General features: G+C 46.8%; 1 protein-coding gene across 27 annotated transcripts; it reads left to right on the forward strand.

Annotated features, from left to right (window-relative positions):
• TPM1 (tropomyosin 1) lies at positions 1–27,150 on the forward strand. 27 transcript variants are annotated; one of them, XM_024567359.3, is made up of 10 exons: positions 1–250; positions 1,331–1,456; positions 12,735–12,868; positions 14,972–15,089; positions 16,315–16,385; positions 16,643–16,718; positions 17,698–17,760; positions 18,032–18,101; positions 19,534–19,612; positions 21,024–21,220. In XM_024567359.3, the coding sequence occupies exons 1-10, from the start codon at positions 137–139 to the stop codon at positions 21,025–21,027; spliced, it is 855 nt and encodes a 284-aa protein (XP_024423127.1). In that variant the 5' UTR covers positions 1–136; the 3' UTR covers positions 21,028–21,220. The 27 variants fall into 27 exon arrangements, with proteins under 27 accessions (XP_024423127.1, XP_053783703.1, XP_024423133.1 ...); XM_053927726.2 differs by lacking the exon at positions 1,331–1,456 and adding an exon at positions 1,002–1,127 and having other exon boundaries at positions 27–250; XM_053927738.2 differs by lacking the exon at positions 21,024–21,220 and adding an exon at positions 1,002–1,127 and having other exon boundaries at positions 27–250; positions 19,534–19,616.

Consider the following 27,150-nt stretch of genomic DNA (forward strand, 5'->3'; position numbering starts at 1 on the left):
ATGCGGTCGTCCCCTTGGGAAAGTACATATCTGGGAGCAGCAGGCGGCTCCGCGCTCGCACTCCGGACCTGCCGCCCCACCGCGCTCTCGCTTCGCTGCTCTCGCCGCAGCCCTCGGGCCCCTCGCCGCCGCCACCATGGACGCCATCAAGAAGAAGATGCAGATGCTAAAGCTCGACAAGGAGAATGCCTTGGATCGAGCCGAGCAGGCGGAGGCCGATAAGAAGGCAGCGGAGGACAGGAGCAAGCAGGTCTGCACCTCCCATCCTGCGCCCACTGCGCGCCGGCGCTCCGCCTGCCCAACTGGGTGTCCCCGAGCCTTGGGAGCTGGGCTGACACCTCTTCCCGGCCCCACCACGGAGACTGGGGGAGCCACCCCCTTCCCAGTACAGCCAGGGACCCGCGTCTGAGAGGGGGCGGAGGGAAAGAGCAAGACTCGGGCTTATTCTAACTTTTCGGTCTCAACTGAGGACGCGTAGTAACCTCCTCTGGTTCCCAGAGCCCGCGAAGTCAATTCCAGCCCCAGAGGCTCTTGATTGTCTGGGTCCGTCGGGGTGAGGGTGGGGGGTTGAAGGGATTCAAGTCCAGAAAGTGTCGGAAGTTCTTCTGGTCTCATTTGCGTGGGGAGGATAAACTCTTCACCTGGGACGGAGACTGGGGAGTAGGGGTGAGGGTCATGGAGTTTTCCCCTAGGAACAAAGATGGGCCCGAATAGAGAGTATGGCCCAAAGGCCAGGGAGATAGGTTTTTCTACACCAAGTTGTGGACTTGAGCCCGCTGAGACCCCGGCAGGAGTCTCGTCCTGGGGGAGGTCGGGGTACAGGGTGGGCCACGGTGCACCTCCAGCTCCGGCGAGAGGAGGTTACCTGGGGACCCCTGAACTCCAGCTCGGCGACGCCGCAGGCCGGAGGGGCCCCAGCCAACCCGGCGCCCGTGTGTTGTGTGTGTGTCTAACACCCGGTCCGTGCTGGCTGCCCGCGCCCGCCCGCCTCTGCCCCTCAGCTGGAGGAGGACATCGCGGCAAAGGAGAAACTGCTGCGGGCGTCGGAGGACGAGCGGGACCGGGTGCTGGAGGAGCTGCACAAGGCGGAGGACAGCCTCCTGGCCGCCAATGAGACCGCCGCCAAGGTACCCGGGGATCGCGCGGGTCAGCTCACGAATGGCTAACTCTGTCTCTCTCTCTCTCTCTCTCTCTCTCTCTCCCTCCCTGTCTTTCCCTCTGTCTGTCCCGCTCTCCCTGTGCTTTTGGTTCTGTGCACCCACACCCCTCCCCTGCGGGATCACGCTGCCTGCTGCACCCCCACTCCCCATCCCCCACGGCCAACTCCCAGCTGGAAGATGAGCTGGTGTCGCTGCAAAAGAAACTCAAGGGCACCGAAGATGAACTGGACAAATACTCCGAGGCTCTTAAAGATGCCCAGGAGAAGCTGGAGCTGGCGGAGAAAAAGGCGACCGACGTAAGTGCATGCACACATTGCCTCCCTCACCTCCTGCCGCGTTGCATCGCCACTCTGGAGCCACCACAGGGGCCAGAGGGCAGTGGAGGAGGGTCGCTTCCTCCGGCTGGATACCTGCATATAGCCCTGCCATGGCCCAGAGCACTGGATGCTGCCCCAGACTGCCACAGCACACATTCATTCATGTTTCCTCCGCTCCTCTCTCTTTCTCTTTCTTTGCCCCCACCCTTGGGGGGCGGGGGGTGAGAGGCTGGGAGGACAAAGCAGCTGAAATTGGATGCTGGGGGTGAAACTTGCCTCCCTTGTGGCAGAAAACCTCTGAAGTGTCCTAACCAAGGTTTGTGCAGGCAGAATGCCTAGTTCACTTTCTTTCCTTTTGCCAACTCTGGTGGGTGGAAAGGCCTAGTTTTCAGTGGTGGGTCTAGTCAGGGTACAGAGGGCCTGGCCTCTAGAATGAAGACATAGTTTGGGGCTACTTTTACTTCGAAGGCTGAGCTTGATGGTGCAGCACACAGACACTCAAGGCTTCCTTTCTCACTAGGGAAGCCTCAGTTCGGCCCTTAAGATCTGCCTGGGAAGATGATACTTGCTTGGGTCTGCAGTCTGAGGGCACTAGGTCCAAAAAGTAAGCTGGGGCTATATATAGCTCAGTGCTTTATATGGTATAGTGAGCTAGCTGCCCCCGGCCCCTCCTGCTCTCCCCACCCCCACCTGTCAGCCTTCTGACAACCACCACGTAGTTTTCAGGGGCGGTGCACACCCATAAAAGCTCAACCAGCACTCTGTTCACTGCCCTTTGGAGGAATCTTTTTAGCCGAGGAGCTTGCCTCTTCTGCTGCACAAGTCAAGCCATGCATTAGATTTCCAAAGGACTTCTTTTCACACCGTTGCATTCCATTCTAGAAGCTAATTAAGCCTAGAGGCACAATTAGGAAAGAATTCCTTGGGAACAATTCCAAGAATGTATGAGCACAAGGGAAAAGCTCTGCCCAGAAGTTGAACTGGTAGACTATTTTGTCTAAAAGTAAAATGCAAATTGCTGGAGAGTCTTGGGTCTTGAAATCAGGAAAAACTTTTTGTGGTATGAAAAAGGCTTGAAATGTCATCTCCAAGTGTGCTTTGTAAGTGAAAAATCCAGACTTGGGACATTTAGAAGCTGACAGAAAAAAATTTTTTCAATGAAAATCAAGATTTCTAGAAAGGGGGTCCAGGGAAGTGCTGATTTAACTCAAATATTTAAGTTATAAACTACCTGGCTTTAGAAAAGAGCCAGAGAACACATAACTCTGCCTGCTCTGTGTGATGTAGATCAGATGTCTGCTCCGTATAAGGCTAAATGCAGGATGTCTGTCTCCCCAAAATTCTCCAGCAGGACGTTTATTTAGCTTTTTCAAAAGAGCCGCTGATAGATCAAGGAGAGATATTCCTTATAAGGTAAAGAATGCAGAGAATTTGAAAATAGCTCAGTAAGGCCGAAGGCAAGAGAAGGGGAAAAAAGATACTACAATTCTTAAGGGAAAATAGATGATCCTTTTGGGGACTGTGTAGTGCTACAGGTCTTCATTGAAAAGCTGTGTAAGGGAGCCTAGGAATGAGGTGGGCCCAGAAGTGGGCAAGAGGATATTTAAAGCCAGCTGGGGAGAGGGGCGCGGCCAGCAGGGGAGGGTAATTTTTGTAACCCTGTTTTGATTTTATTTAATTTATTTATTTATGTAGTATATATTGGCCACCATCCCCTTTAAGACATTTCAGGTTGTTTACAACCTGTAGGGATGCTGAAAAATTTGTGAAGAAATGCTATGTTTAGAGTGATTCAGAACTAGTGCCTAGATGTTGCTAGAGAAAGGGGTAGGTGCGAGAGAGGTCAGCTTCCTGAGACAGTATTATATGACATCTATGATTAGGACATTTCCCTGTCATTACCTTGTCCCTCCGTAGTTAAGAACTGTAGAACAGTTTGATATTTTTCTACTACTACTACTACTAAAAACATTTTTCTAATTTACCCATACTTTACACATCCTATTCCAGAAGTGGGCTCTTCCTAGCTTAAAAGGAGGTAATTCGTGAGGTAGCATCACCAATGGCTTTGTTTTGAATATTTTGTTGTTATTCCACCTAAGTGAGGGTGAAAGGCATGGAAGGCTCTGGCCCCCAACCTCTGCCCCAATAACTGTATATATCTGATATTCATTCCCTGTAGGTCTTTGCTTTCTAAATCAGTGATTCTCAACCTTATTTAAGCAGAATCGCCTAGGCAGATTTAAAAACCCAAAATCCAGGCTGTACCCCAGGCCAATTAAGTCAGAATCTCTGGGAGTGGAACCCAGGCATTAGTATTTTTTAAATACCCAGGTGATTGCAATGTGCAGCCAAGACAGATAACTGTCCTACACACTTGTATAATGACATCAGCATGAAAATTAATTCACCTGAAACGGACTTTCCGAGGTGTTTGAAAAGGCAGGACATTAGTTATCTGCTTAAAGCAAGTGTCCAGCAGTTTCCCAGGCTCCTCCTGGAGGCTCTCAGACATGCCCTTCCCTCCTCATCAAATTTGGAGGCCCATGGTCTGTACTCCTTTAGGGGAGGCAATGTAACCTCCTGCCAGACCAGATGAACTGTGTGGAAACAAAGCCACAGGCTCCACCTACCGGATATGAGGGCTCATGCCGGGGTTTGGGAGATCTCAGCAGAGGCTGTGAAAAAGTCCGTAGAAAATGAGTTAGGAAAGCTAAGGAGGTTCGTGGTTAGGGCTCTGGAGGAGGAAAGGGATGTCAAGTCTGTTTTCTTTTTCTTCATTATTCCCACGTTTATTCCCATCAGGAACTAACTTGAAGGGCCTCTTTTGAGAAAGGTGAGGATTGAAAGCCAGGAGACTTAGCAGGCATTTAAAAACACAGCCCAAGGGGCAAATTTGCAGAGGACAGTTCCCAGAGATTGTGTCCACGTTGGTGGATTGTGAACGTTGGTTTTCGTCCAGCTGTAGCCAGATGCTCTCATAGGGTTCTGTAGCCTTCCTTGGTGTGTCTTTTAAAGGCAGGCCAGTCCGGGCCAGAATTGGTCAGATTCCAAAAGGTCTCAGAGGCTAATCTAAAATCAGAGAAGGTTGTGACCAAAAGGGACCCTTGAGATGGTTGTTTTTAGGGACAGGAAACTGAGCCCCAGAGAGGCTGGGATAAACAGCTGATTATGGGCTCCAACCTGACTCTTAAAATAGCATGTGCCTATATTTTAACTAAAGCTATCATTTGACTTCTTAACGAACGTATGTACAAGATACTGTGCTAAGTGCTTTATATTAATTAATTCAAAGCCTTCACATCAGCTCAGTGAGAAACTATTGCCATTAACGCCACTTTCACAGAAGCAGCCCAGAGAAATCAAGCTATTTGTCCAAAGTCACACAGCCAGGAAAGAACTAGGAGCCGGACTCTAATCTAAGAAGATTGCATTTCGAATAGGTTTAACCACTATGTAATATGTTAGTGGTTTTCACTTCGTGAGTTTTGGAGGGGGGCGGCTATTATTGTTAGAATCGTGCGTTCTGAGGTTCTTTACAACAAGGAGCAACCACATTGGGACACATTAAGGTCCCAAACCCCTAGCTCAGCTCTCCCTTCTGGGCCTGGGAATACGGGATCCAGAGAGGAGCGCCCGCCGCCAGTAGGCGGCACCATACCCCTTAGCAACCGGGCCCGTTACAGCTGGACAACTCGGAGCCGGGGAGGGGCGGTGAGAATTGAAGTAAAATCCCTCGAGCGGTGGCCTCCTTTCCTGCAGGGTCCACCCAGTCCGCCTAGTGCCTAGCAGCGCGCCTCCAACGCGTACCATCCCCTTTGCAGCGAGCATGCGCAGCGCCTCCCGCGGTTTGCAAATTCCCGGGGTCCGCGGCGCGCGCCCTGCCTCGCCCGCTGTGCCCGCCCCCGGCGCTCGCGCACCCGCCTGCGGTTCTCGTGCGCTGCCCCGGAGACCGCGACTTCCGGGCTGGTCCCGGGCCGCAGGGGGCGCCGCCGTTGTGCGGCGAGGTCTGGGCGGGGCGGCCGGCCGTTCGAGAGGCGCCGCAGCCGGCCTCTCCCACCACAGCCCGCCCGCCGCCGCCCCGCACCATGGCAGGGAGCAGCTCGCTGGAGGCGGTGCGGAGGAAGATCCGGAGCCTGCAAGAGCAGGCGGACGCCGCGGAGGAGCGCGCGGGCAGCCTGCAGCGCGAGCTGGACTACGAGAGGAAGCTGAGGGAGACCGTAAGGGATCCACCCATCGACCCCCCCAACCCACCCAGAGGTGCCTCCTCCCCAGTCGGCCCCACCGCGCCGCAGAGCCTGTGGAGCCCACCTGTCCCTGCCCCCACGCCCCGGAGCGCACCTGGGCTGCTGGCGTCGGGCTCTGCGTAGGGGCCTCCCTATTCTTCTCTGTCTTTCCTTTCCATCTCGGGTCTAAACTAAAAGCTTCGAGAGGAAGCAGGAGTGGTGTTGAGAAGGTTCTGGAAGCAGCATTTTTCCAGAAAGGGCTCCATTTCTGGGGTGTTTGCGTTTGGCCCGAGTGTCTCGGGTGCTGCTGGCGTTATTTACTCGAGGGTGGGAAAGGAAGAGGGAAATCCCTTTGCGTACGGGCGCCGACAGGTCGTGGGACCCGGGGATGCTAACCTCCACCATCCCCGTTGACCCTTGGTTTTCTGGAAGCCTGTTTCTCTGCGGTGCTTAAGGCATTAACAGCGCCAGGTTCTGACTCCTGTAGTTGGTGGCCCTTTGACCTTTCCCTTTCTCTAACCACTCACACTTTCTTGTACAGATAGATAATCCTTTGTTACTAAATCTTGGGAAAAGTTGGCTAAATGTCGATGATTATTGGGTGTATTCTCTTGCCGGCTTCCCCCTCTCCCATGTTGAGTGTAATACCTGGCTTCCTTTCTTTCTCCTAAGGCAAATGTATCCAGCAAACAGGAACAGGGTTTCAGAGGTAGTTTAGGCATTTGCTGTTTGTTGATTAGTGAGTGAGTGAGAGTGTGTGTGTGTGTGTGTGTGTGTGTGTTTTATCGGGATACTCAAAACACCTTGGGAATTTTATGACAAGTGATAATATGGTGTCCAGCTGTGCTTAATACCGGCCTATTCTCGGTTGAGTAAATCGTTATTGGTTAAGTGTACAGCTGGCTGCAGAAACTGCAAGACTTGTTTTGCATAAAATACATAAAAGCAAACAGCTCCTCCTAAGAGGAAGGCCTAACTAGAGGAAATCTCAGGTAAAATACAGACAGGAATCAAAATCAATAAGCAAAAGACAGTTTTCTCTAGAGGACAAGTCGGAAACGGTCTCGTGGATGTCTCTGGGTTTAACTGGGCTGTGAATCGGTTCCAGCTGCCTCTCCGGCTGGCTAGCAGCTGTCCTCGAACCATTAGAACTATTGGAACATGATGGGTAAGAACAAGAGCTCGGGGCCCAGATGGCCAGGATTTGAGTCTTCCACTGCTGAGACCGTGGGCTAATTACCTTCTCAGTCTCTCGGTTCCCTAGTTGTAAATGTAGATAATCACGGCACCTACGTGCTGTAAGGGTGCAAGGGTTAGTGTGTGCAGAGGAATTAGAGTGGTTCTAGGCACAACAGGATAGGTGCTGTGTGTCAGCTGGTATTCAAACGACACAGCACTTAGCTCATTGCTCTTTCACCTTCAATTCCCCACCTATCCAAGGGTCTTGGAAAGAGCCTGCTCATTGCATTGTATCTTAAAACAGTACTTTTAAATGCTTTTAATCAGTTTTTTTTTGGACTTGGAGAGAGGATGTGGGCAGCCTGAAAGGAATGTTGGGTGGGTTGACATGGTACTTGGTGGTGGAAGTCAGTGGAACTCCCCTCACCCTGCTAAGAAAGGGAATGTGTGGTCCTGTACAAGAGAGCCTTTTACTGACTCCTGGCCTAGTGATTGATGTTAGACACAAGATACATGGTATGAAGGGCACATTGTTACTTTTATACTCACCGTCTTTTTTGTGCATTTTTTATAAGTGATCTTCCTGTGCCAGTTGGCTAAAGGTGATGCCTTCATTCTTTTCAATGCCTTATAGTAAAAGTAGCTTAAGTAGCTTCAATTTTTGAAGTAATTTTTGAAAACTGTCTGGGTGATTAGACACAGAACGTATTAAGATAGCAACTCGAGGACTGAGTCGAGCCATTGAGAGAATTTCTGATTGAGAGTGGTTCCTCACTTGTGAAACTGGAACTTAAAGATAGCTGATGCAAGGTGGTTTCTTGGTCAGACACAGCTGTGAGTTAAACTCGTAGTCACAGTTTCTCTTGGCAGTGAAAGTGGAGGTTTAGGGACAAAGCCTTAACCACTACCAAAAAAAAAAAAAAAAGAAAAATTTGCAGAGTTGGCCCTAAATTCACATTCTCAAAAGTTTAGAGAGGCTGTAATTAATTGGCACTATTATACCAGCATTTACCTTGGAAAAATGAGCCATTCCTTACTTCCTGCTGGTTTGCTTTTCCAAGGTGTACGGGCCCTTCAAATTGTTGGAATGAGGCTACTTGGCTACCTCTTGTGACTCAAGAGGGTTTTGTTTGCTAGTTTTTGTCATTATCAAAGGAAAAAGTAGCGAGGAGGAGTCAGTCCTTCCTCCTTTTCCGGATAGTACCCAGCAAACAAGGAGACTTTAAAATTGCCACCTGAAGGTTCTTAATTGGTAACTATATTAAATCATGGAAATAACCAATTTACAAAATCCCCAGCCTTTTTCCTTCTTCAGAGTTGGCAAACATTTCTGAGACCAGGAAGCTGAGGGTGCGTGTTGTGTTCACCCCCAGGGGGGCAGTGACTGGAATATGTACTCTCAGTTTCTGCTCTCCTGTGCAGGCGAGGCAGAGACGCTGCAGTGCCCCTTTCACGTCCGTTCTCCCTCATTATACAAACATGCCTCGTGAATTACAGGCCTTGGCACAGATGGAGGAGGTTGTGTTTATCTGTTATCCATGGGAGTGCCCCTTAATGTCATCAGTGTTTTCCCCCCCTTTCCTTACCATATAAGGGCAGAAGTTTAACTTGGCCATAGTCACTTGGTCTGACACAGCGAGCCGGGTGAAACCTCTGTGCAACTACAGTTTGCCCGAAATAAAAAGACCTGACCTTTGATCATCCCTTGCTCCGCTCTGGTTTGGGCAGGGCTTTGAAAATATATTCCAGATTTTTAGGGTGTAATAATATTCTCCTACAGTTATTTATTTATTGCTATTTTAACTTTTTTGGTTAGTTGTGTTTGCTAAAACATCTGGATGCCCTGAAAATCTGATTTGGGGGTAATATTTTGCTATATTGGGTTAGGCGTGCCCTTGATTGCTGTGTAGTACCTTGTTGGGGTGGCCAGGGGAGGGAAGTGGTATGCCTGCCCTTATTTTCTGTATAGGTAGCTAATATCTTGGGGGGGGGGGGCACAGCGGAGGAGACAGGGCTCACCATGCAACTAACTCTAAGGTACTTCACAAGTGCAGGGTTCCTGGTGGTTGTTTAACAACAAAACTGCAGGAGGACAATTGGTAGCCTTTGCTAATATAGCAGTCTCGTTTCTGAGTAGCTCATTACATGTCGGGATACAATAGCACTTTTGAAATGAAAGAAAGTAGCATCCCAAACTGAAAGACTTTGCCAGCAGCATCAACACATGGGCTGTTGTTAGAAGCAGCTAACCCAGCACACTAAGGGTAATTTCCATGCCTGGAAATAATTTGCGTCTGGGGTCTTGACCCTTCCCAAAGGCCTTGTTATTTATATCTGCTTTTTAAATAACAGATGGTCAAGTGGCTGCGGGCTTGCACTGGCAGAGGCAACAGCAGGTGAAGTCTTAAGCAGACTGCCCAGGTGCTGTGTTGAAAGGAACCTTAGAAAGAGAACTTAGAAAACATAGTGGCAATAAAAGCTAGTGAAGGTAAGATATGTGGACCTTTTGAACACAGAACATAATTCTATCCCTCTTCCAAAAAAAAGGAAAAATAAGAGAAAGAAAGATGAATTCTAGGGAACCAAACAAAATTGCGATCAGACCAGTGTGGTAGGGCCTGAGAAGCCAGTGAGAGCCAAGGTTTTTCCCAGAGGACTCTTACAGAGTTTTCCCAGGGTACCACGGACAGAGGTGACCTCCAGGCACCTTTGTCCTGCTCTGAAACCTCTGGGCCAGCGTGCACTGGCTTCTGGGATTGAGAGCAAGTGCCCTGTGTCCCTGTGTGAGCTGTTAGGAGTGTTACTTGATGGTTTTCAATTTTATACCACAGTTTATTTCAAGATGGATTGAGAGGACTTGTTTAGTGGATGCTATTTAATACAGTAACTATTCTCCTAGTCCTGGTTAGTCTGTCACTAAAGGCCCATGTGTGGGCGGGGACGGCTGTAGAAAACCCCCCACTCTGTCTTAGAAAGAGCAAAGCCTCTGAGGGAGAGAACCACCAGTTCCAGGTCTTCTGTGAGGTTCCAGAGGCTGTGAGGGAAGAGACGGAGCCAGACCACTTGGATTTTAGTCGTGTCTCCCACTGACCGCTGTTGACCTGAGTATGCTTCAGCATGCTGGGTCAAAGATCCCACCCTCCTTCTGTTTTGTTTTCTTTTGAAGGAAGAGCTAGGAGACTGGTTCCCGTTCCCACAGGATCTGCCAGCTTTTAGGTGGTGGGCAGGGACGGTGGAGAATGGAACAGGTTGCTTATTTACAGTGAAGATTCTTGCCCTCCCCTCTGACCTGAATCAGAGTCTCTAGGGATGGGGGCTGGAAGTTTGTATTTTTAATGCACATCTCCTAGTGGGTTCTGACACTCAGCCAGTTGTGGGAACTGCTGGAAGATGCCTAGCTAGATGTTTAGCTAGTCCTTCCAGCTAAACAGTTGAAGCCTCTGTTTTGCAGACCACCTGGAGGACTCTGTGTGCACCAGTGCTGGCCCCTACAGCAGATCTCCATTCCTGGTCGTTGCTCGCATGCCCTTTATGAGGCCGCATTAGCTGGTATTCCATAGGTTACAACCCGTAATGTCAGGAAGTATCAGATTCTACGAAATGCTCCTGGGAAAAGGAGTTAGTGACATTTATAAAACAGTGTCCAGAGCTAAAGGAAAGAATTGGGTGGGGGGGGGGTAGAATAAGAAGGAAGATACAGATTGATAGGAGGCATCTCGGGCTAGGGGATCCTGTGTGCAGAAACGGAAATGAACGTGGGATCCTGTCTCCTTACACTCCAGTGCCCCGGCTGTGTGGGAAGCTGGCCTAGCCTGGCCTGTCACCCAGAAGTTTCTGTTCCCAGATCACAAGCACTCTCCTTTCTATGGGAACAAAGTCCTGGAGGCTGGGTCCCAGATTGAAAGCAGAACAGGGACATAACAATGTGGTGGCTACAAAAAAAATAGTTTAAAAATCGCGTTGACATTTCTCTGGCCACGCCACCCATAACAGGATAATTGCCTTTATATTAATAATAATAAGGATGGGGCAGGGGGTACTTTTGCATATATGATCTAGACACTCTACTGAGGGTTGGTTGGTTGGTTTTTGCTCTTCATTTCTGTTTTTAACTTTCAGAGTTGCTTATGTGTTTCCCCCCACTTGTGAAAGAATAGAATTATACTGGACATGGGAAAACCAGAAAAGTAAAGAAAGCTGACCTGGCCCAAAAGTATTATTAATGTATATTCCTTCCAGTTTTTAAAAAATAGTGCTAAAGACCTTAAAAAGACAGTTCCCTATACTTAAGAAATACTATTACGGTCACCCCTCCTCCAAAAACACCAGCAGTTGCCTGCGGTCAGACTCAGTGGGGTCCGTTACTCACGGTGCAACAATAATGATTTCCTTCGGGGCCGGCCAGTTGTAAACCAGCCTCCGCAGATTCAGTTCCCCCCACTCCCTGCCTACGCCAACCAGGTTTAACTACCTAGTTCACTTTTTACAACATAAAAGTGCATATGGATGTCCTTTATAAAGCGTCCTTCACCAAATGCCCTAATCACTTCTCTTTCCCAGATAAAACTTGGCACAGATGAGCAAAGAGCCGAAGGTACTTGTAATTCTCTGACTCAAGGTCATCCTCACAGCCTCCCTCTAAATTGTATGCATTTCAGATTGGATGTGTCATGCATGGTCCATGAGCTAAGAAAGTTCCTTTGTTTAAATTAGCTTGGTTTTACTCATTTTATTCAGTAGACATTTACTGAGTGCATACGCTGTGCAAAGAACCAAGATTCCCTGCATGTAAGAAGCTTATGGTTGAGTAAAGAAGAAAGGAATATAGGTAGAGAACTAGCATAGGTCCCTAAGCGTGTACTGTAATTTTTAGGAAACTCTCCATATGTCCTGAAAACCCATCACCCCAGATAACTAGATATTCAAAGTGGATGAGGATGAAGAAAGAGAACCTGATTGATAAATTCCTTCTCTCACTTTAAGGCATAATATTTAAACAGCTACCAGGGCAAGTGTATCTAATGGACCATCAGTCTTCCCGGTGTTCTGAGGCCCATAGTAACAGTGCTTACAACAGCAGGTAATCATCGTTTCCCCAAGAAAGAAACATCTTATTTCAGAAATAGATACAAATAAAAACAGTGTCTGTACTGCTTGTCTCCTAAGGAGTCTGAAACTTTTCTTGTAGCAACCTTGACTTACAAGCAATTCCAGTAGGCTTTGTCAGAAACACTTGGGAAATTTGTATCTCCCTGTTCCAGAGTGACTAGTTACTCTAAAGGAGTTACTGGAAAGGGAGCAGGGCAGGGGATACTGGATTTAGCCGTGTCTGTATGGTATGTATGTTAGAACCCCTGAGTTTTGAAATATTTTAGTTCCTTCATAAGGCCCCTTGAGAATATGGTCTGGAGAAAGGAGAGTTGAGACTCCAGAGTCTGATTTCTGGCTGGACTGCTCTTGCCTTCTGTGGCTGAGCCTGGATAAGCCGTGTTGTCTCTGTCCACACCTCAGGCCCCCAGTAAGTCAGGTGGCTATAGTGAGATAACGCCAGTGTGCTGAAACCTATGGAAGAAAAGAACTAAGTGAGAGAGCATTTGGTAATGGTTCATCTTTCCAATGAGAATGGTATCTATAGATCTGTATATACACAAATGTGGACATGCTTATATAAATAAACGTGTGAACGGACCGGAAAACTCCAAAGTTGACCAGGGCTTGTGATGCCCTTAAGGGTAGCTCACCACAAGGCCCAGGCTTCCTATCTGAAATCAGTGTTTGAGTCTCAGCCGCTTCCTGCAAGCACTACTCTCACTTCTCCCGACTCTGAAATGCCTTTCACTCTCTCTGCCTAGGCTGAAGCCGATGTAGCTTCTCTGAACAGACGCATCCAGCTGGTTGAGGAAGAGTTGGATCGAGCCCAGGAGCGTCTGGCAACAGCTTTACAGAAGCTGGAGGAGGCTGAGAAGGCAGCAGACGAGAGCGAGAGGTGAGGGCGCTTCGCTCGGCCTGCGTCGTAGCATAGGCCTTTCCTCTTGGTGGAGCAGAAGGGCTTCTCTGACTTGGGGTGTAAGAATTTTGCAGTTCCTTAGAGGGATCATTTCCTCATGTGATCCCAGGTGTAACTTGGTTTTGTTCATTTAACATTATTGGTTTTGTTTGTTTACCATGGGTGCTTTTAGACAAAGCACATAGGGGCTTTGAACCCCAAGGTTACAAAGAAGAAAAGGATCCTTTTCCTGTCCTCGAGCTCACCATCCAACGAGGGAGACAGAGGGGCAAACAAGAAGTTCTAGGGATGCGTAACAGCTCCTCCATTCCTGCTGGCCCTGGAGCAATTATGCATTTTTACAAAGATAACTGTTTTAAAGCAGACCAGGGAGGCTTAGACTTAGATAAAAATGGGCTATCAATTGTCAAAAAGCCCCACAAACAGGGTAAGAGAAAGCACAGATAAAACGGAAATGTGATCTGCAAAAGTAAATTGTTTTGGACTTAATAATGTTAATAAAACACACACACACACACACACAAATACAAATACACTCGTGTCTGCTGAGCCGGCTCCCACTGCAGCCTGGCTCTCCCTGACTGACCGCGCCAAGATGGAGCTCTGTGGTAGTAAAGGCAGACCGCGGCCATGTAGACCAGTGCATCTTTGCACACTCTAGAAGGCATTTTCTCATGCCCAACTGTTGACGGCAATGTATTCACATCGCATGGAAACACACCTAGAAAGACTCCATGAGACCGGAGGGAGTTCAGCTGTGTAAGGGGGGGGGGGTATGTGCATGAGAGTAGTGTGTGTGGTGGCTCAGGACACGGGACGTGCAGATCTGTGCTGTGAGCTGGGCAGGTGAATGCCATCGGTGATTTTGTCCATTTCTCCATCTTTGAGTGACTTTATGCTCCCTGCCGCCAAGGATAAAGAGTGATTTCAGACCTGAGGATTAAAGAAGCTTTCTAGCTGATGTCGTCAGCTCATAATTCATTGCTGCTTATTGTTTCTTCTCTAACCAAGAGTTTTGGAATTACTTTAAGATGACTCATCATCTTTAACAGTGTACACATACCGGTGGTTTTTGTGGCTGACTTCTTCTTGAAATATACTTGGTAATGAACCCAAAAGGTGATCTGAAACTGGCAATGTTTGACTTTGGAGTAAAAAGGAGTTTCAAGATCATTTACTCCAGTCCCCTGTAAACAGTGAGACTGGTGTGTCCTGCCCAGGGTCTCCCAGCCAGCTCATGGCTGGGCCCGGGCTGGAACTCGAGTCTCCCAAAACACTGCAGTGCTTCATCAAAAAATAGTGGCTTATTTATCTTACTGCCTACTTAGATTTTGGTCATGAATTCCATTTTACCATAAATTGTTATACCATAAGTCTGTAATATGTTATAAATCAATTAGCATTGTCCAAAACTTACCACCATGCGATAGGATCCAAACATATGTATCAGCACAGAAGGTGGAATCAGCCCTATCAACCCCTCTATTACTAGAGAATTCCATTAAAGGCAGAACTCATAGTTTCTTATCTAAAGTGTTAGGTTGACCCATATGAAACCGCTGTTTTTACAGGTCTGGCATGATCAAATATCAGCAATTTCATATGGTTCAATCTGATACTTATGTTTGTGGCTGATGAGGTAAGAACAACTACCTTCTTTGTGGGAGGAAGTATATGAAGATAAATATGCTTTTGTTCTAACTTTGGTCCATTTTCAAGCTGAAGCTGCCTACCGGGAAAAGAAATCCCATTATTTATATGGCAAGTAAAGCGTGTTGGCTCTCCTGTTTCCCTGCCTCCCACTTTCAAACAGGATTCTAACATGGTACCTTCTATTTAACATTAGATTCCTGGACAGTTTCACCAGTACTGGAAGTGTGAGATTTCATTCGCAAGAAACAGAAGTATCTTTCTGCCTTCAGCGTTGGAAACTGTTGCTTCATGGCTTGGGAAAGAAAAGTAGCTCTGTGCTCTGTTTTGATCGGCCAGTTACACTAAGCCTCACAAGCCCCTGCAGTGCATTGTTGGGTTTGCGGAGGTCAGCTCTGCATCTTGAGTCTTGTTGCTTGTCTTCCTTTTCAGAGGCATGAAAGTCATTGAAAGTCGAGCCCAGAAGGATGAGGAGAAAATGGAAATCCAGGAGATCCAACTGAAAGAGGCCAAGCACATTGCTGAAGATGCTGACCGCAAGTATGAAGAGGTCAGATCCTGGGGCCCAGAGCCTCACCGACCCCCAGCAGTGGCCGGGGCGGGTGTGTGGCAGGAGCAGTGTGTACCGCCTTGCATTCTTAAGTGAAACGATCAGCTTCCTTGGCAGAAATGGGTGGTTTGGAGAAGCAGAGTTCCTTTGTCTGCAGAACATGGTTCTTTTTGGTCTGGCTAGGGGATCCCAGGCCTCATCCTGAAGCCAGCCGATAACACTGGGAAAGACCAAAGCTGCTGCTCCTGCCCCCTCCCCCCACCCCTAAAGACCAGGACAAAGGGTCTTTGGCCCAGGGAAGGAAGAGTTGGGCCCCTGTGTCTGTGGAAGGAGCCTGTCATGCTGTCTCCGTGCAAGCAGGTCTCGGAGTGATTCACCTACCGTGGTCCGGCTCAGGCAGCGTAGAGACATGGACCGTGCCCTTGCGTGGGTGATTGATTCACGGAGGACATTTTCAATTTGCCCTCCTTTCTCTCTAAGGTGGTAGAATTCCATTATCAACGTAGGTTCACAGTTAAATCAGCCTCTGATCACATCCCCATGGAAACAACTTCCTGTGACAGCAGAGCAACATGGCCGTTAAGGTTTGAGTTTTGCCCTTCATGTACCATGGCTGTTTTGAAACGGCATGACTCTCCTTTTTATTATGGTTATCATTATTACTTCCAGTTTGCATTATGCCCGCTAATTTTGAGAGGGGCCAGAGGATCCCTTCTCTCAAGTTCGTTCCTTCCCTGAATACAGAGCTGACTTCCTTAGTCGTCTCACCAGCTCATCTCCTGTCAGTTTCTCTTGCTATTCTGGTGGCATTTTTAACTTTCTCCACAGAAAGGAGATTGAAGTATACAGTATATTCTTGGCAGCCTCTACCTTTTGGCATAAAATGCATCATGTCTCATCATACTGCTATTTTTGAGATTGTGAATTTCATATTTCTCCCTTCTTCCACACTTCGGTTTGGCTGCTATGTAATTATACAGACTTCCCATGGGTCAGACTTAAAATGAGACTGCCCATTCATAACTAGCCATTCTGGGTCCTTGGTCTCCTCTCCATTAGCACTCCTGATGGAGAGTAGCTTCTCTCCAGTCCACAAGAAAGAGGATCATCTTATTTGTAGACAAGATCTTCTAGAGACTGATGGATCCAGTCCCCACCCCACACTCCCTTACTCAAAGCTGGCAAGCCCATGGTGTTTGTGTGTGTTGTGCTTGTCCTGCTGCAGGTGGCCCGGAAGCTGGTCATCATTGAGAGTGACCTGGAACGTGCAGAGGAGCGGGCTGAGCTCTCGGAAGGGTAAGCGGGCCCGCGCCAGAACGCTGTGTGTGGGGTGCTGCAGAACAGTGACTAAACAGCATGACCTTCTGGCAGCTTCACATTGACCTGTTTCAACTCCGGGCTCCTTATGTGCTCATTTGACATGGATGAGCCACGAGTCTAGAACACGGAGGACTTGTGTGGGGTGTCTGTGTGTGAATGCGTGTATCACTGCATGCCTTCCCTGCACACTGATTTTGAGAATGGCCTTGTGCATTTCCTGTGTCCACTAACAGCCAAGTTCGACAGCTGGAAGAACAATTAAGAATAATGGATCAGACCTTGAAAGCATTAATGGCTGCAGAGGATAAGGTACTGATGGCTCATGTGTGGTTTTTAGGTTTAACTCCAGCCCAGACGTCTTTCAGCTTCCACTACCTACTGGTTCGTTTGGTGTAACGACTGCACCTTCACTGCACCCTCTGCTGTCTTATATCTCGCTTTAAGTGCTTTCTTTGGGTTCTTTATACTCCTTTGTTTTTCCTTCGTAAATGCTCTTTGGTGCAGCCAAAAAAGGAGCCAAATTATCACACTTCAAAGCTGTTGGAGTTTGTCACCCTGCCTTCCTGCTTTTACAAGGTTGGAGGGCATTGTCCACGGCAAGATTGAGTGTTTCACTACCTGATGATTTGGCTACTTTGAGGCAGCCCTTTGTTCTCTAGGACTTGGTTTTCATGTTTTCCCATCCCTCTCCTTTTTCTCTCCTCCTTCCTTTGGCTTGTCTCCCACCCTTTCTGCCTCTGATCGAAAACATTAGCAAATGTGCCGAGCTTGAAGAAGAGTTGAAAACTGTGACGAACAACTTGAAGTCACTGGAGGCTCAGGCTGAGAAGGTAGGCCAGGAGCATGGTGTGGGGGAAAAGGCATCTTTTCAGAGCTGCTCAAAAGTCACCCGCTGTTTCTCTTCCGAGGCCCTCCTGCTAAAAGCAATGAGTCCATTAGGCATTTTAGTAAATGGCATCGTGTTGAGGTGATTTCCTGATGGTTATTGAATAACAGATTCTTTCTTTTTTTTAATAGGGAATATGTTTTATGTTGAGTATATGAGTCATCTGTAACAATTTAATTTAAACCAAGTGCCGAGTGGATGTTATCTTGTTCTCATCCCATGTAAAACAATAGGCAGGAAAACAGAGACCGTATTGTAGTATGCCATTTGATCTCAGAGGCTCCATTACCTCCTGAGAGATCCCCAACATCTGTTTGCTGGGCTGGCACTTTCTTCATATTAGAAGACTTGAGTATAAAGTGAGCTGTGGTCTGACATCTGGAACGTTCTTTCTGATTACAGTACTCTCAGAAGGAAGACAAATATGAGGAAGAGATCAAGGTCCTTTCTGACAAGCTGAAGGAGGTAATGTTATGAATGTTTTGAGTAGAGCCACCTGAATTGTAAATGAGTTTGTTTTTGTGGAGCAGCTCAGGGCTTTTTCATTTCACAGTTGCGATGATCCATGTCAGGAATATTCAGAGGTGGCCCCAGAGTTCCCTGCTGTGCTAGCCTCCACCCCTCCCTGTAGAGACTGACAAGTAGTTCCGAACCCGTTTTGATTTCCATTCTCTCGTTTTCCCTGTGGAAATCTAAAACATCCCAATGTTGACCGAAACAAATTGAATCATTGCAGGCTGAGACTCGGGCTGAGTTTGCAGAGAGGTCAGTAACGAAATTAGAGAAGAGCATTGATGACTTAGAAGGTAAGATCTTGAGTTTTGTTTCTCATTTAATCCTTATGTTTGAGTATTGACCTGGCAAAATGATTTTCTAATCCAAGTGCATTCACCTTGATATACTCCTTTGCTCTTGCACATTCCTCCTGTCTGTCCTTGGGATTTCATTCTGTGGCTCTTAAGCTCTTGGACCTGAGTCCTTCGCTCACCAGCTCACTTTCAGCCACCAGACGGGCACGTCTTTTTTTTTGTAATGGCAGGTGCCGTCCAGTGTTGCCTCACACTCCTCAGGTGTATGGCAAGGTTATTTTTCATTGTGGGTAAGGTGGTTGTAGGTGATCAATGACTCCAGTATATTTTCTCTCGTTAGTGATACCTCTTAATTGTCAGAATGGTGTGAGTTTCTTCTTAGACACAACCCATCTTCTTCCAAGTGTGAAATCAGTGTAAGGGGTTGGGGGTTTGTCATCAGTTATCTTGGTGAGTGCTCTGTGTACTAGAGGAGGAGTGGGGGTAGGATACTGTATTTCGAGATTTAAGCATTTCTCCCCTACGATATGTAGGTTTTATTGTAACACCCCCTCTGTCTCAAAGAAATCCTGAATGTTGAGCTCAGAAGCTTGTGAAGGATCAGCAATAAAAAAGAAAGAGTGAACAAAATACATAAAATACACACATCCAAGGCAGAAGGACCTGGAGAAGGGACTGGCGGTCAGTGCAGACCATAGCCGAGCTCGTAGAGGAGAGAGAAACAGATGGCTGCAAAACAGTCTGTCCCGCTGCAGCCAAGTGTGAAGCCATCACCACAAACACTAGATTGCAGACTTGGCACAACAGCACCACAAAAAGTGTGGCTCTCCTCGCTTGTCAGGCCTTCTGAGCCACCAGCAGGGCAGCTGGAGTGGGAAGACCACGAGCAGCGTGCAGGGCACGGAGAAGTCCAGGTCCCAGTGGTCTGGTCTGCTCAGGAAGTCAGTGGTTTGAAGGTGGAGCCAGATAAGGATTACAGACTGTAGTCACGAACTGTTCTTCCAAAACACTGCCCTTGGATATTTTTTCCACTGTTTATAGTTGCAGTTGGCTGGCGACTCCAGTGTAATTAAAATATAGCTCTAGAAAAGAAAGACATTCTGTCCCCCACCCAGGAGACATCCTTCTGTGGTTTTTGTTTGGGGCTTACCATAGCTACTGATATACCTACCATATTTGTTATGATTTTCATATTGCGTCTGTCTTGTTTTATTTTCTAATGGGTTTTGTTCTTTTTGTTTTTGTTTCAATTCATTTAAAAACAAAACGCACGCCTCCTGCATTGGCCACCTGCTGCGGCACCACTTCCTTCCTGCATTGCCCTTTTCTCGCTGCTGTCGGGATGGCGCCCGTGCCACCCGCGCTCACCCTCCATCTCTTGATCACTCTCCATGTCCTTGCACCTCTGCCTCCCACTTCCTGGTCATAGACGAGCTGTATGCTCAGAAACTGAAGTACAAAGCCATCAGCGAGGAGCTGGACCACGCTCTCAACGATATGACTTCCATGTAAATGTTCATCCGCCCTGCCTGCTCACACCCGTGCGCTCATGCTAATGTGATAAACTCAACACTGCTCCCTTCTGTGCCTCCAGAATCTCCATCTTTACAGCTCTCTCTGCTTACTCTCTCTGCGTAACCTAGGATAGTCTTTGGGTTTTTTTCACATTCTACTAATACAAAGGCCAAGTAGATTAAGCCTGTCTGTACAAATCATTTTCCCTTCAGAATCCATTCATTGCTCCATCTCTAAAGCTAGACCGTCCCCACCAAGCAGTGAACTGGTATATGAATCTCTTAAGCACTGTGCTCTCAGGAAATTAAACTGGGTTCAAGCAAAATTAGAAAGCCCTGCCGTTGGACAGGAACTTCCCAAAGAACTACTAAAAATTAATTTCCTGAGATTTAATTAAATAAAATATGATGGTCTTCCAAAAAGAAATATAAATTTAGGAGCCCTGAAGTGTCAGATTACTGAGGCTCTGAGGGAGATGAAATCGATCCAGTAGAGCTGTAAAATATCATCTCTTCCTCACTGTTGAGAATTACAGAGAGACATGTGAACCCTCTGCTGAGTAACCAAGCCTTTAATTTTCTGGTTCCATCAAAGGAACTAAAATACCCCCCAAAACACACCACAATTTGTGTCAAAGAAATGGGACGTAAACAATTACAATACGAGATTTGGGAGTGAACGGCCCAGCTTTTACTGCCGTGAGGTAGTAAGTGGAGTAAATAGCCTTGTTCTCAGGAGAACCTTGAACATACACATTACTGACCAAACCTAAACGCTAAACTCATTCTGCCTCTTTAAACTCTAACCTGGAATGTTTCACAGAGGGTTCTCTACATCGTCATATTCTGGCATTGAACTCCAGGTACTCTGGAAATTTAATTTTACCTGTGCAGGAAAATGGTAGCTTGAAGAGTGTGGCATGTGCCTGCTGCCTTACAGCGTATAAAAGCTTCTCGTTACCCTTAGAGACATGATAGTCACCATGGAAACTGGAGAGAATTTCATCCTCTCTTCCCTCATTTGTAAATGAGGGTGGGTCAGATCTTCTGTCTCCAAGGTCTTTTCCATCAGACCATAAACATGGTGATTCTGTGGGGAAAATTTGAAGCATCAAGTATGAGTGATTATTCTGAAAGATGGGTTTAGCTCAGAATTTGTTTTTAAATTCTGGTCATGGGTTTTCTTAAAACGGACCCTTTCCCTGGGGCCCTGAGACGGCTCAGGTCCAGCCAGGGGCGGGGGCGGGGGCTGAGGGTCGGCCTCCCGCAGGTGCAGCTGGCAGCAGGTTTGCATGTCTGCTTCTCGCCTGCGTTTCAAGTGCTCTTCCCATCTGTTAGTCTGGTTTTCCTTTTTTCCATTGTGCCACTTTTTTCTCTTTTTCTCCCACCCTTTCTCTTCGTGCAGATAAGTTTCTTTGCTTCACTTCTCCCAAGACCCCTTCATCAAGCTGGATGTCCCACCTCTCTGAGCTCTGCCGTCTGTCTCTCCTCCAGCTGGCCCCGGTTCTTTCCTTTAGCACCCTGCCCTAGGGCCAGGGGCACACTGCTTCCTGTTGTACAGAAGCTCTTCATTTCAGTGTAAAATAAACACTGTGTAAGCTATTTCTGTTTGCTTTTCTTTTTACTTCACATTTTAGTTTCAACACTGAATAAATACAAATATGCTTCACGCATGTGAGGGTTAATTTTGGCTGCTTTTTTTTTTATTATTGTTTTGCATTCTGAACATTATACATTAGTATCAAGAGTTTCTAAGGCAGTAGTTCTTTGTGGAACTTTTAAAAGAAGATACTCATGCCTGGGCCCCTCTCAAGAGTTTTGGTTTCCAGAGGTTAGAGTGGGGCCCTGGGCATTCGTTTTTAGGGACCGTGAGGTTCTGGTATGCAGCTGGGTTAGAACCTCTGCCCAGGACACACTCCTCCTTGGGAGTCAGAAGGTCCACCTTGGGCAGTGTCTTCCTCCGCTAGAGGTTTAGGTGGCCACGTGGTGAGCCCTCTCTGTTAGTTAGGTGGCCTTGCCTCGGGGGGAGTGGCTAACTAATGAAAGGCTTCTGATGAAGGCTCTGGAGTCATCCCATATTGCCAGGCATTTCCATATTGGGGAAGGTGAAAAAGAACTGGATCAATCTATGTATGTTGAGGTTATTGTTGATCCTCCTTTTACAGCAGAAAGGATAGTTAAAGCTTCTTAAAAGTGTTTTCTTAACCACCTTCATTTGAGTCATGAAATGACATCTCAAGTTTTCTAAACCTGATTATGTTCAAGTTGGGGGTTTTGCGCCCTCAAGCACATCGTGTTCTTTAGGAGGGGTTGCACATCCACAATCTTTGTAATAATGGCTGTTTTTAAAGTTGCGGGCACTTTGAAAGTATAGTCCTTAACATTGATTCTTTTTCCTGTAAAAGTAGTTCGTGGAAATTGTTCAGAATACAGTTACATTTTATTTGGGCTTCACTATTCACTTCCAAAACAGCAGTGAAGTAATTAAAAAAAAAACACTGTAGCACTTCATAATGATGTGGACTTCTGTTTCCTAATTCCCCACATTTCTCCGTCCTCCACGGTCTGGCTGTATTTCTCCTCTGTTTTAAATATGGGTGATCTTTATCTGTTTGTGTGTCGTTTTGTTAGCCTATGAGGTTTGATACACCACTATTTATACTCAATTTATACTCAGGTAAATTTGGACAAACTGAAAGTAATACCAGTTACTCTACACAAAGACTTCAGTGCGGGTAATACATATTTAAGAAGGCCATAAAGTATTTTAGTAATGGTACAGTAGGCTTTTTAAAATTTAGATTCTGGACAATGTCTCTCCCTTGAGAGTATCAAGACTTCTGTGATTTCATGTTTTCCTTTTCCCAAGGCTTTTGGCAATGACTCCTGCCTTGTTCTTTTTTAAACTCAGAATAACAGAAGTGGGCACTTCTGAGTAACCCTGCTTCCTGCAGCAGACAAAATGACACGTCCGAAAGTTCTGCTGAGCACATCTGTTGCTTTGAACCCCTCCTAGAGACCTTTGCACTTCCTATAAGTATATTCTGGGGGGGATGAGAAACTGATAGGTTGGGAAGGTAAACCTTCCAGGAAGGTACGGGTACACAAAAGGACAAATAACTTGATTTTACCAAGATACTGTGAGAACTTAGGCTTCTGGTTCATAGTACCATATGCTCAGCCGTAGCTCAGCTGCTGCAAAGAGCCTCAGTTGGACCAAACCAAAAGCACTATTGAATCTGGGCACTAGAGGCCCCAGACGTCTGGGAGGTAGCACAGGAGGGGAAGGTACTCACCACGTGTATAACCAATTCTGGTCCCTGCCCTCAGGCCACCCAGGCCTACCAGCTCCAGGGCAGCCGAAGTGGAATAGGTCCCAAGGAGGATGTGGTAGGGACAGCTATCATTTAAGCTGAATTCACATGGATCCTCTGGATCCTCCAGGGTTTCTCCAAAGTTCTGCCATTCAAGCTTGGCTGAACGTTGGCTCAGCAAACCGAGACAGCCTGCCTGCCCTTGGCAGTACTTCCCCATGTGAGAGGGTGAGTGCGCTAGAGGGTTTTGATTTTGCAACCCCCAAGCATATGCCATACACAAGATACTGTGGAAGGTCGTCGGGATATGGTAAAGAGATGAGCCAGAAATGTTCTTCGCCATCTGGTGGGAAGATAGAGGAGTGAGGCGAGTCTAATAAATGGTATGTATTTAGAGTCAGAGAGGAGATTTCTGACTGGGAGCTCCCTGGAGGAGGTGACATTTGGCCAGGGTTTCAAATATTCAGAAAATTTGGATGAGCAAAGACGACAAGGCAGGAAATGTCTCAAGCTAGAAAGCACAATGAATAGAGCATCTTTCCCATGTCCCACCATTTATTAGAGAAAGTTAAAATAAGAATTGATCAATTTCCCAACAGACCTAGGGGCTAGAGACTGGACATTTTCATTTTCCCCAGGGGTAGGACTATCAGCTTTTCGAGATCAAGTAGAATTTCTGGATTCAGGGTGTCACCGTGATTCAAAACAATCTTGCGTCCTCCAAGTTTTTGTGATAGGTTCCAGGCTTTTTCATTGTTTGGGTGTCCCCTGGACCATCATATACAGACTGATTCTTGTGGCTGGCTTCCTTGCCATTTGGGTAGATTGCTGCCAATGTGTATAATTTATGTCATGCTGGTCTCCGTGTGGAGGTTTGAGGTTTTAATCATTTTCTATGCATGCATCTGGCTCCAAACGTACATGCCATCTGCAAGAAGTAAAGGTAAATTTTCAGTCAGTGGAGATAAGTGCCTGTTCTGAGTAGGATAACACACACCTGTATCAAAACTGGATGAGGAGTCAGAATCTGCACCCTGTATCTTGGTGATTGGGGAGCAGGGACAGGGAGCTTAGTTCTGCATTTCAAAAAGTGTTAATGCAGCAGGGGTAGCCGCCCCCTCTTGGTACCACCTGAAAGGAAAGCCAGCCCCCAGAGTGGGGATGAAAAGAGTTCTAGGAAGGGGTGAGCACAAATGGGCAGGTTGAGGCTTCACTGTCAGTCTCCACTGACGCTGGCAAGGAGTAGATGGCATGCTGGGCTCACCTCCAGCCCTGCCTGGGCCCCTCAGACAGTCGCCAGTAACTGCACTCGGCTCAGTTTACGCAGTGGTGGTCGTGCAGTGCAAGAGGAGCACCCACTCTCTCTCCTCTTTGTGCCCTGTTGCTCCCTTTCCTTCCCATGCCCTCCCACCAAGAGAGAAGTCTTGGCTCTTCCTAAGTCTGCCAGGCCTTTTCCATCGAGCTTCCCAGGCACAGGACAGATGACCATGGGGTAAGGGTAACCTGTTCAGCAAATAAGCAATGTCGGAGGTATCTCTGTGTTCTGTCTGTTAACTTCCTCTCTCCAAGTCTAGCTAACTTCTCTTCTTCTGCCTCTTTCCTGCTAACCTGCTTGCTGACCTGTACAGATCAACTCTACCAGCAACTTGAGCAAAACCGCCGCCTAACTAACCAACTAAAGCTGGCCCTGAATGAGGATTAAACTTAAGTGGGGAAGAACTTGGGCTACATTCTAGGAATGGAGCCCATGGTCAGGAAGTCTAAGACTGTTGTACCTTCAACTATAGGGTCACTTTCTGTAGAAATGTACATGAAAGGATTCAGCTGAAAGGCTGGCCTTGTCTGCATTTTCCTCTCATATCTGGAATAATTCAGTTCTCTCTATCCCCAAATAACTTTTATGGTAAAATATAATCATTGTGTATATGAATAAGTATTTATAATAATTTAGCACTCCTCTTTGCAACAGTGGTCCTCTTGTTTGAACTGGTACATAACGAAGACCTCAAAAAAAAATGTTTTCTATTTCCTACAGAGAACTGAGTCCTACTTTAAGTTAGAAAGCCAAAGCAGAGGGGCGTGTATGTGTATAACTATATATATATATATATGTTATATATAGGATGTAATATATAATATATATATGTTCCTGTTACATATTCCTATTCCTGCCTTCTTAATACCTGGTATAGTGTTCGAAATATGATTAAATGTACCTGTGCTTGGGCAAAATCGCTTTTGAAAACAGGAACTCATGTCAGAAGTCCCTGGTGGTCTGGAAGGTATGCTTTTTATTCAGTCTGACATGTCAGAGAATCTGGGAAGAATGTCATGCTGACAAGGAATAGACCGCTGTAAGCATAGTAAGAGAATGTCCTACTGAAGTGTGCATGAAACATGTTGATAAGTTTTCTAATAAGCAACAGAAATAAATTATTTCAAAAGTTGTCAGAAAACCTACTTACGGCATCTTTGTTTTCTGTGAGGTTGTGTTGCCCCACAACTCCCAGACCGTTAACTGCCTGTAACCCCGAAGTGTCTGCTGTCGTTAACTCCGGCGCTGCGAGCGCCTCTCCCTGTTCCCACAGCGCACGACCAGTGAACCTTCACCAAACCCACCCGCCTCTTATCCTCAGAGTGGAGCGTTGGTGAAGGTTCGCCTGACTGTTCTGTGAGAACCTGCTGTGCCTGTAGTTCCTTCGGGTCGAAGACGGCTTCCTTCTTTGTAGGTCCTTGTCTGGAAATGAGTAATGCCTGACAAGCATGCCTAGTCCTGGTCATCTCATCCTGTGTTTGTGACTGATGTTGCCTGCCTAAATGTACAAACCATCATTGTGTCCAAAGCGCAGCTATTCATGACTTAATTTTCTAATCCCACCACAGAGAAAGTGGCTCATGCCAAAGAAGAAAACCTTAGTATGCATCAGATGCTGGATCAGACTTTACTGGAGTTAAACAACATGTGAAAACCTCCTTAGCTGCGACCACATTCTTTCATGTTTTTGTTGTGTTTTGTTTTGTTGTGTTTTTTAACGCCATGCTTACCATGAAACCCCTTAAATGCATTTTTATTTACTTTTACCACTGTCACAGAAACCTCCGCAAAATGCCAGCGACATCAGGGGTGGGGAAGACACACACACATAAAGGCAAGCCCGTGTCGGAGCGCCGGTGATTTAAATGTGCCATTTCCCCAGGTTGACGTTGCCACACTTCATAGAGAGTTTAGCAACACAGTACGCTTAGTCAATCTAGGAATCCTCACCAAAGCAGAAAGATTTCCACTCAGAGTGCCAACAGTGTATTCAACAGGAAGATAAGATTACTGTTGGAAACAATCAGGTGTGGATTGGTGCTACTTTAAACAAGAGGTCCCACTGCGGTCTTCTGTTCAATATTCTACAATTTAGCAATCTGTCCAACACTAACTAACTTTCTCTTGAGTTTTACTATGAGATGAGACTACGGGTTCTGTATGTCTGAATTCATGAAAGCCAAGGGTGTGGAAGCCACACTGCTCATTTACAACTTTTATTTTCTTCCAGTTGGCACCCCTGGAGCTCATTTCAGCTCCCAGGAAAGCATTCAGTGTGGATTTCCACTCCTTTCATTTCTCCATGTTGCAGTGAAAATTTAGGCGCTACACTAAATTGATAGAGAAAAAACATTTAAGAGCTATAGCTACAGTAGCCTATCCACAGGGGAGACATCACAAGACCCCCCCAGTTTATGCCTGAAACCACGGATAATACTGAACCTTAGATGCTATGTGTTTTCTCCTATACACACATACCTTTTCACTCAAAGGGGAGCGCTTTCCAGCTTCTCCTTGGCATATCTGAATTGCCAGCATCACTACTCTTGCACTTGGAGGCCATTATTGAGTAAAAATAAGGGTTACTTGAACACAAGCACTGCGAGACTAAGACAGTGGGTCTGATAACCAAGAGGGCTACCAAGTGTGGAGAGGCTGCACCAAGGGATGACTCACGTCCTGGGCAGGACGGAACGGGACAACGCGAGATTTCATCATGCGCTACTCAGAACGATGTGCAATTTAAAATTTAGGAATTGTTTATTTCTGAAATTTTTCACGTTTCCAACCATGGTTGACTGAAACCGAGGACCATGAAACCGCGGATAAGGGGGGAACTCCTGTATATATAAACATTGTATAATTGTATGGAATAAAATGCACATTGTAGGACATTTTCTAAA

This window comes from Desmodus rotundus, chromosome 7 (assembly GCF_022682495.2).
Source record: "Desmodus rotundus isolate HL8 chromosome 7, HLdesRot8A.1, whole genome shotgun sequence".
NCBI classification, from domain to species: domain Eukaryota; kingdom Metazoa; phylum Chordata; class Mammalia; order Chiroptera; family Phyllostomidae; genus Desmodus; species Desmodus rotundus.

What these genes read in the sequence shown, in the direction of transcription:
- TPM1 (XM_053927738.2), top strand. Translation starts at nt 137, where the DNA reads ATGGACGCCATCAAGAAGAAGATGCAGATGCTAAAGCTCGACAAGGAG. An exon ending in CGGGCTGAGCTCTCGGAAGG is followed by an intron (nt 16,386 to 16,642) that starts GTAAGCGGGCCC and finishes GTCCACTAACAG; the next exon opens with CCAAGTTCGACAGCTGGAAG. An exon ending in TTTCTGACAAGCTGAAGGAG is followed by an intron (nt 17,761 to 18,031) that starts GTAATGTTATGA and finishes GAATCATTGCAG; the next exon opens with GCTGAGACTCGGGCTGAGTT.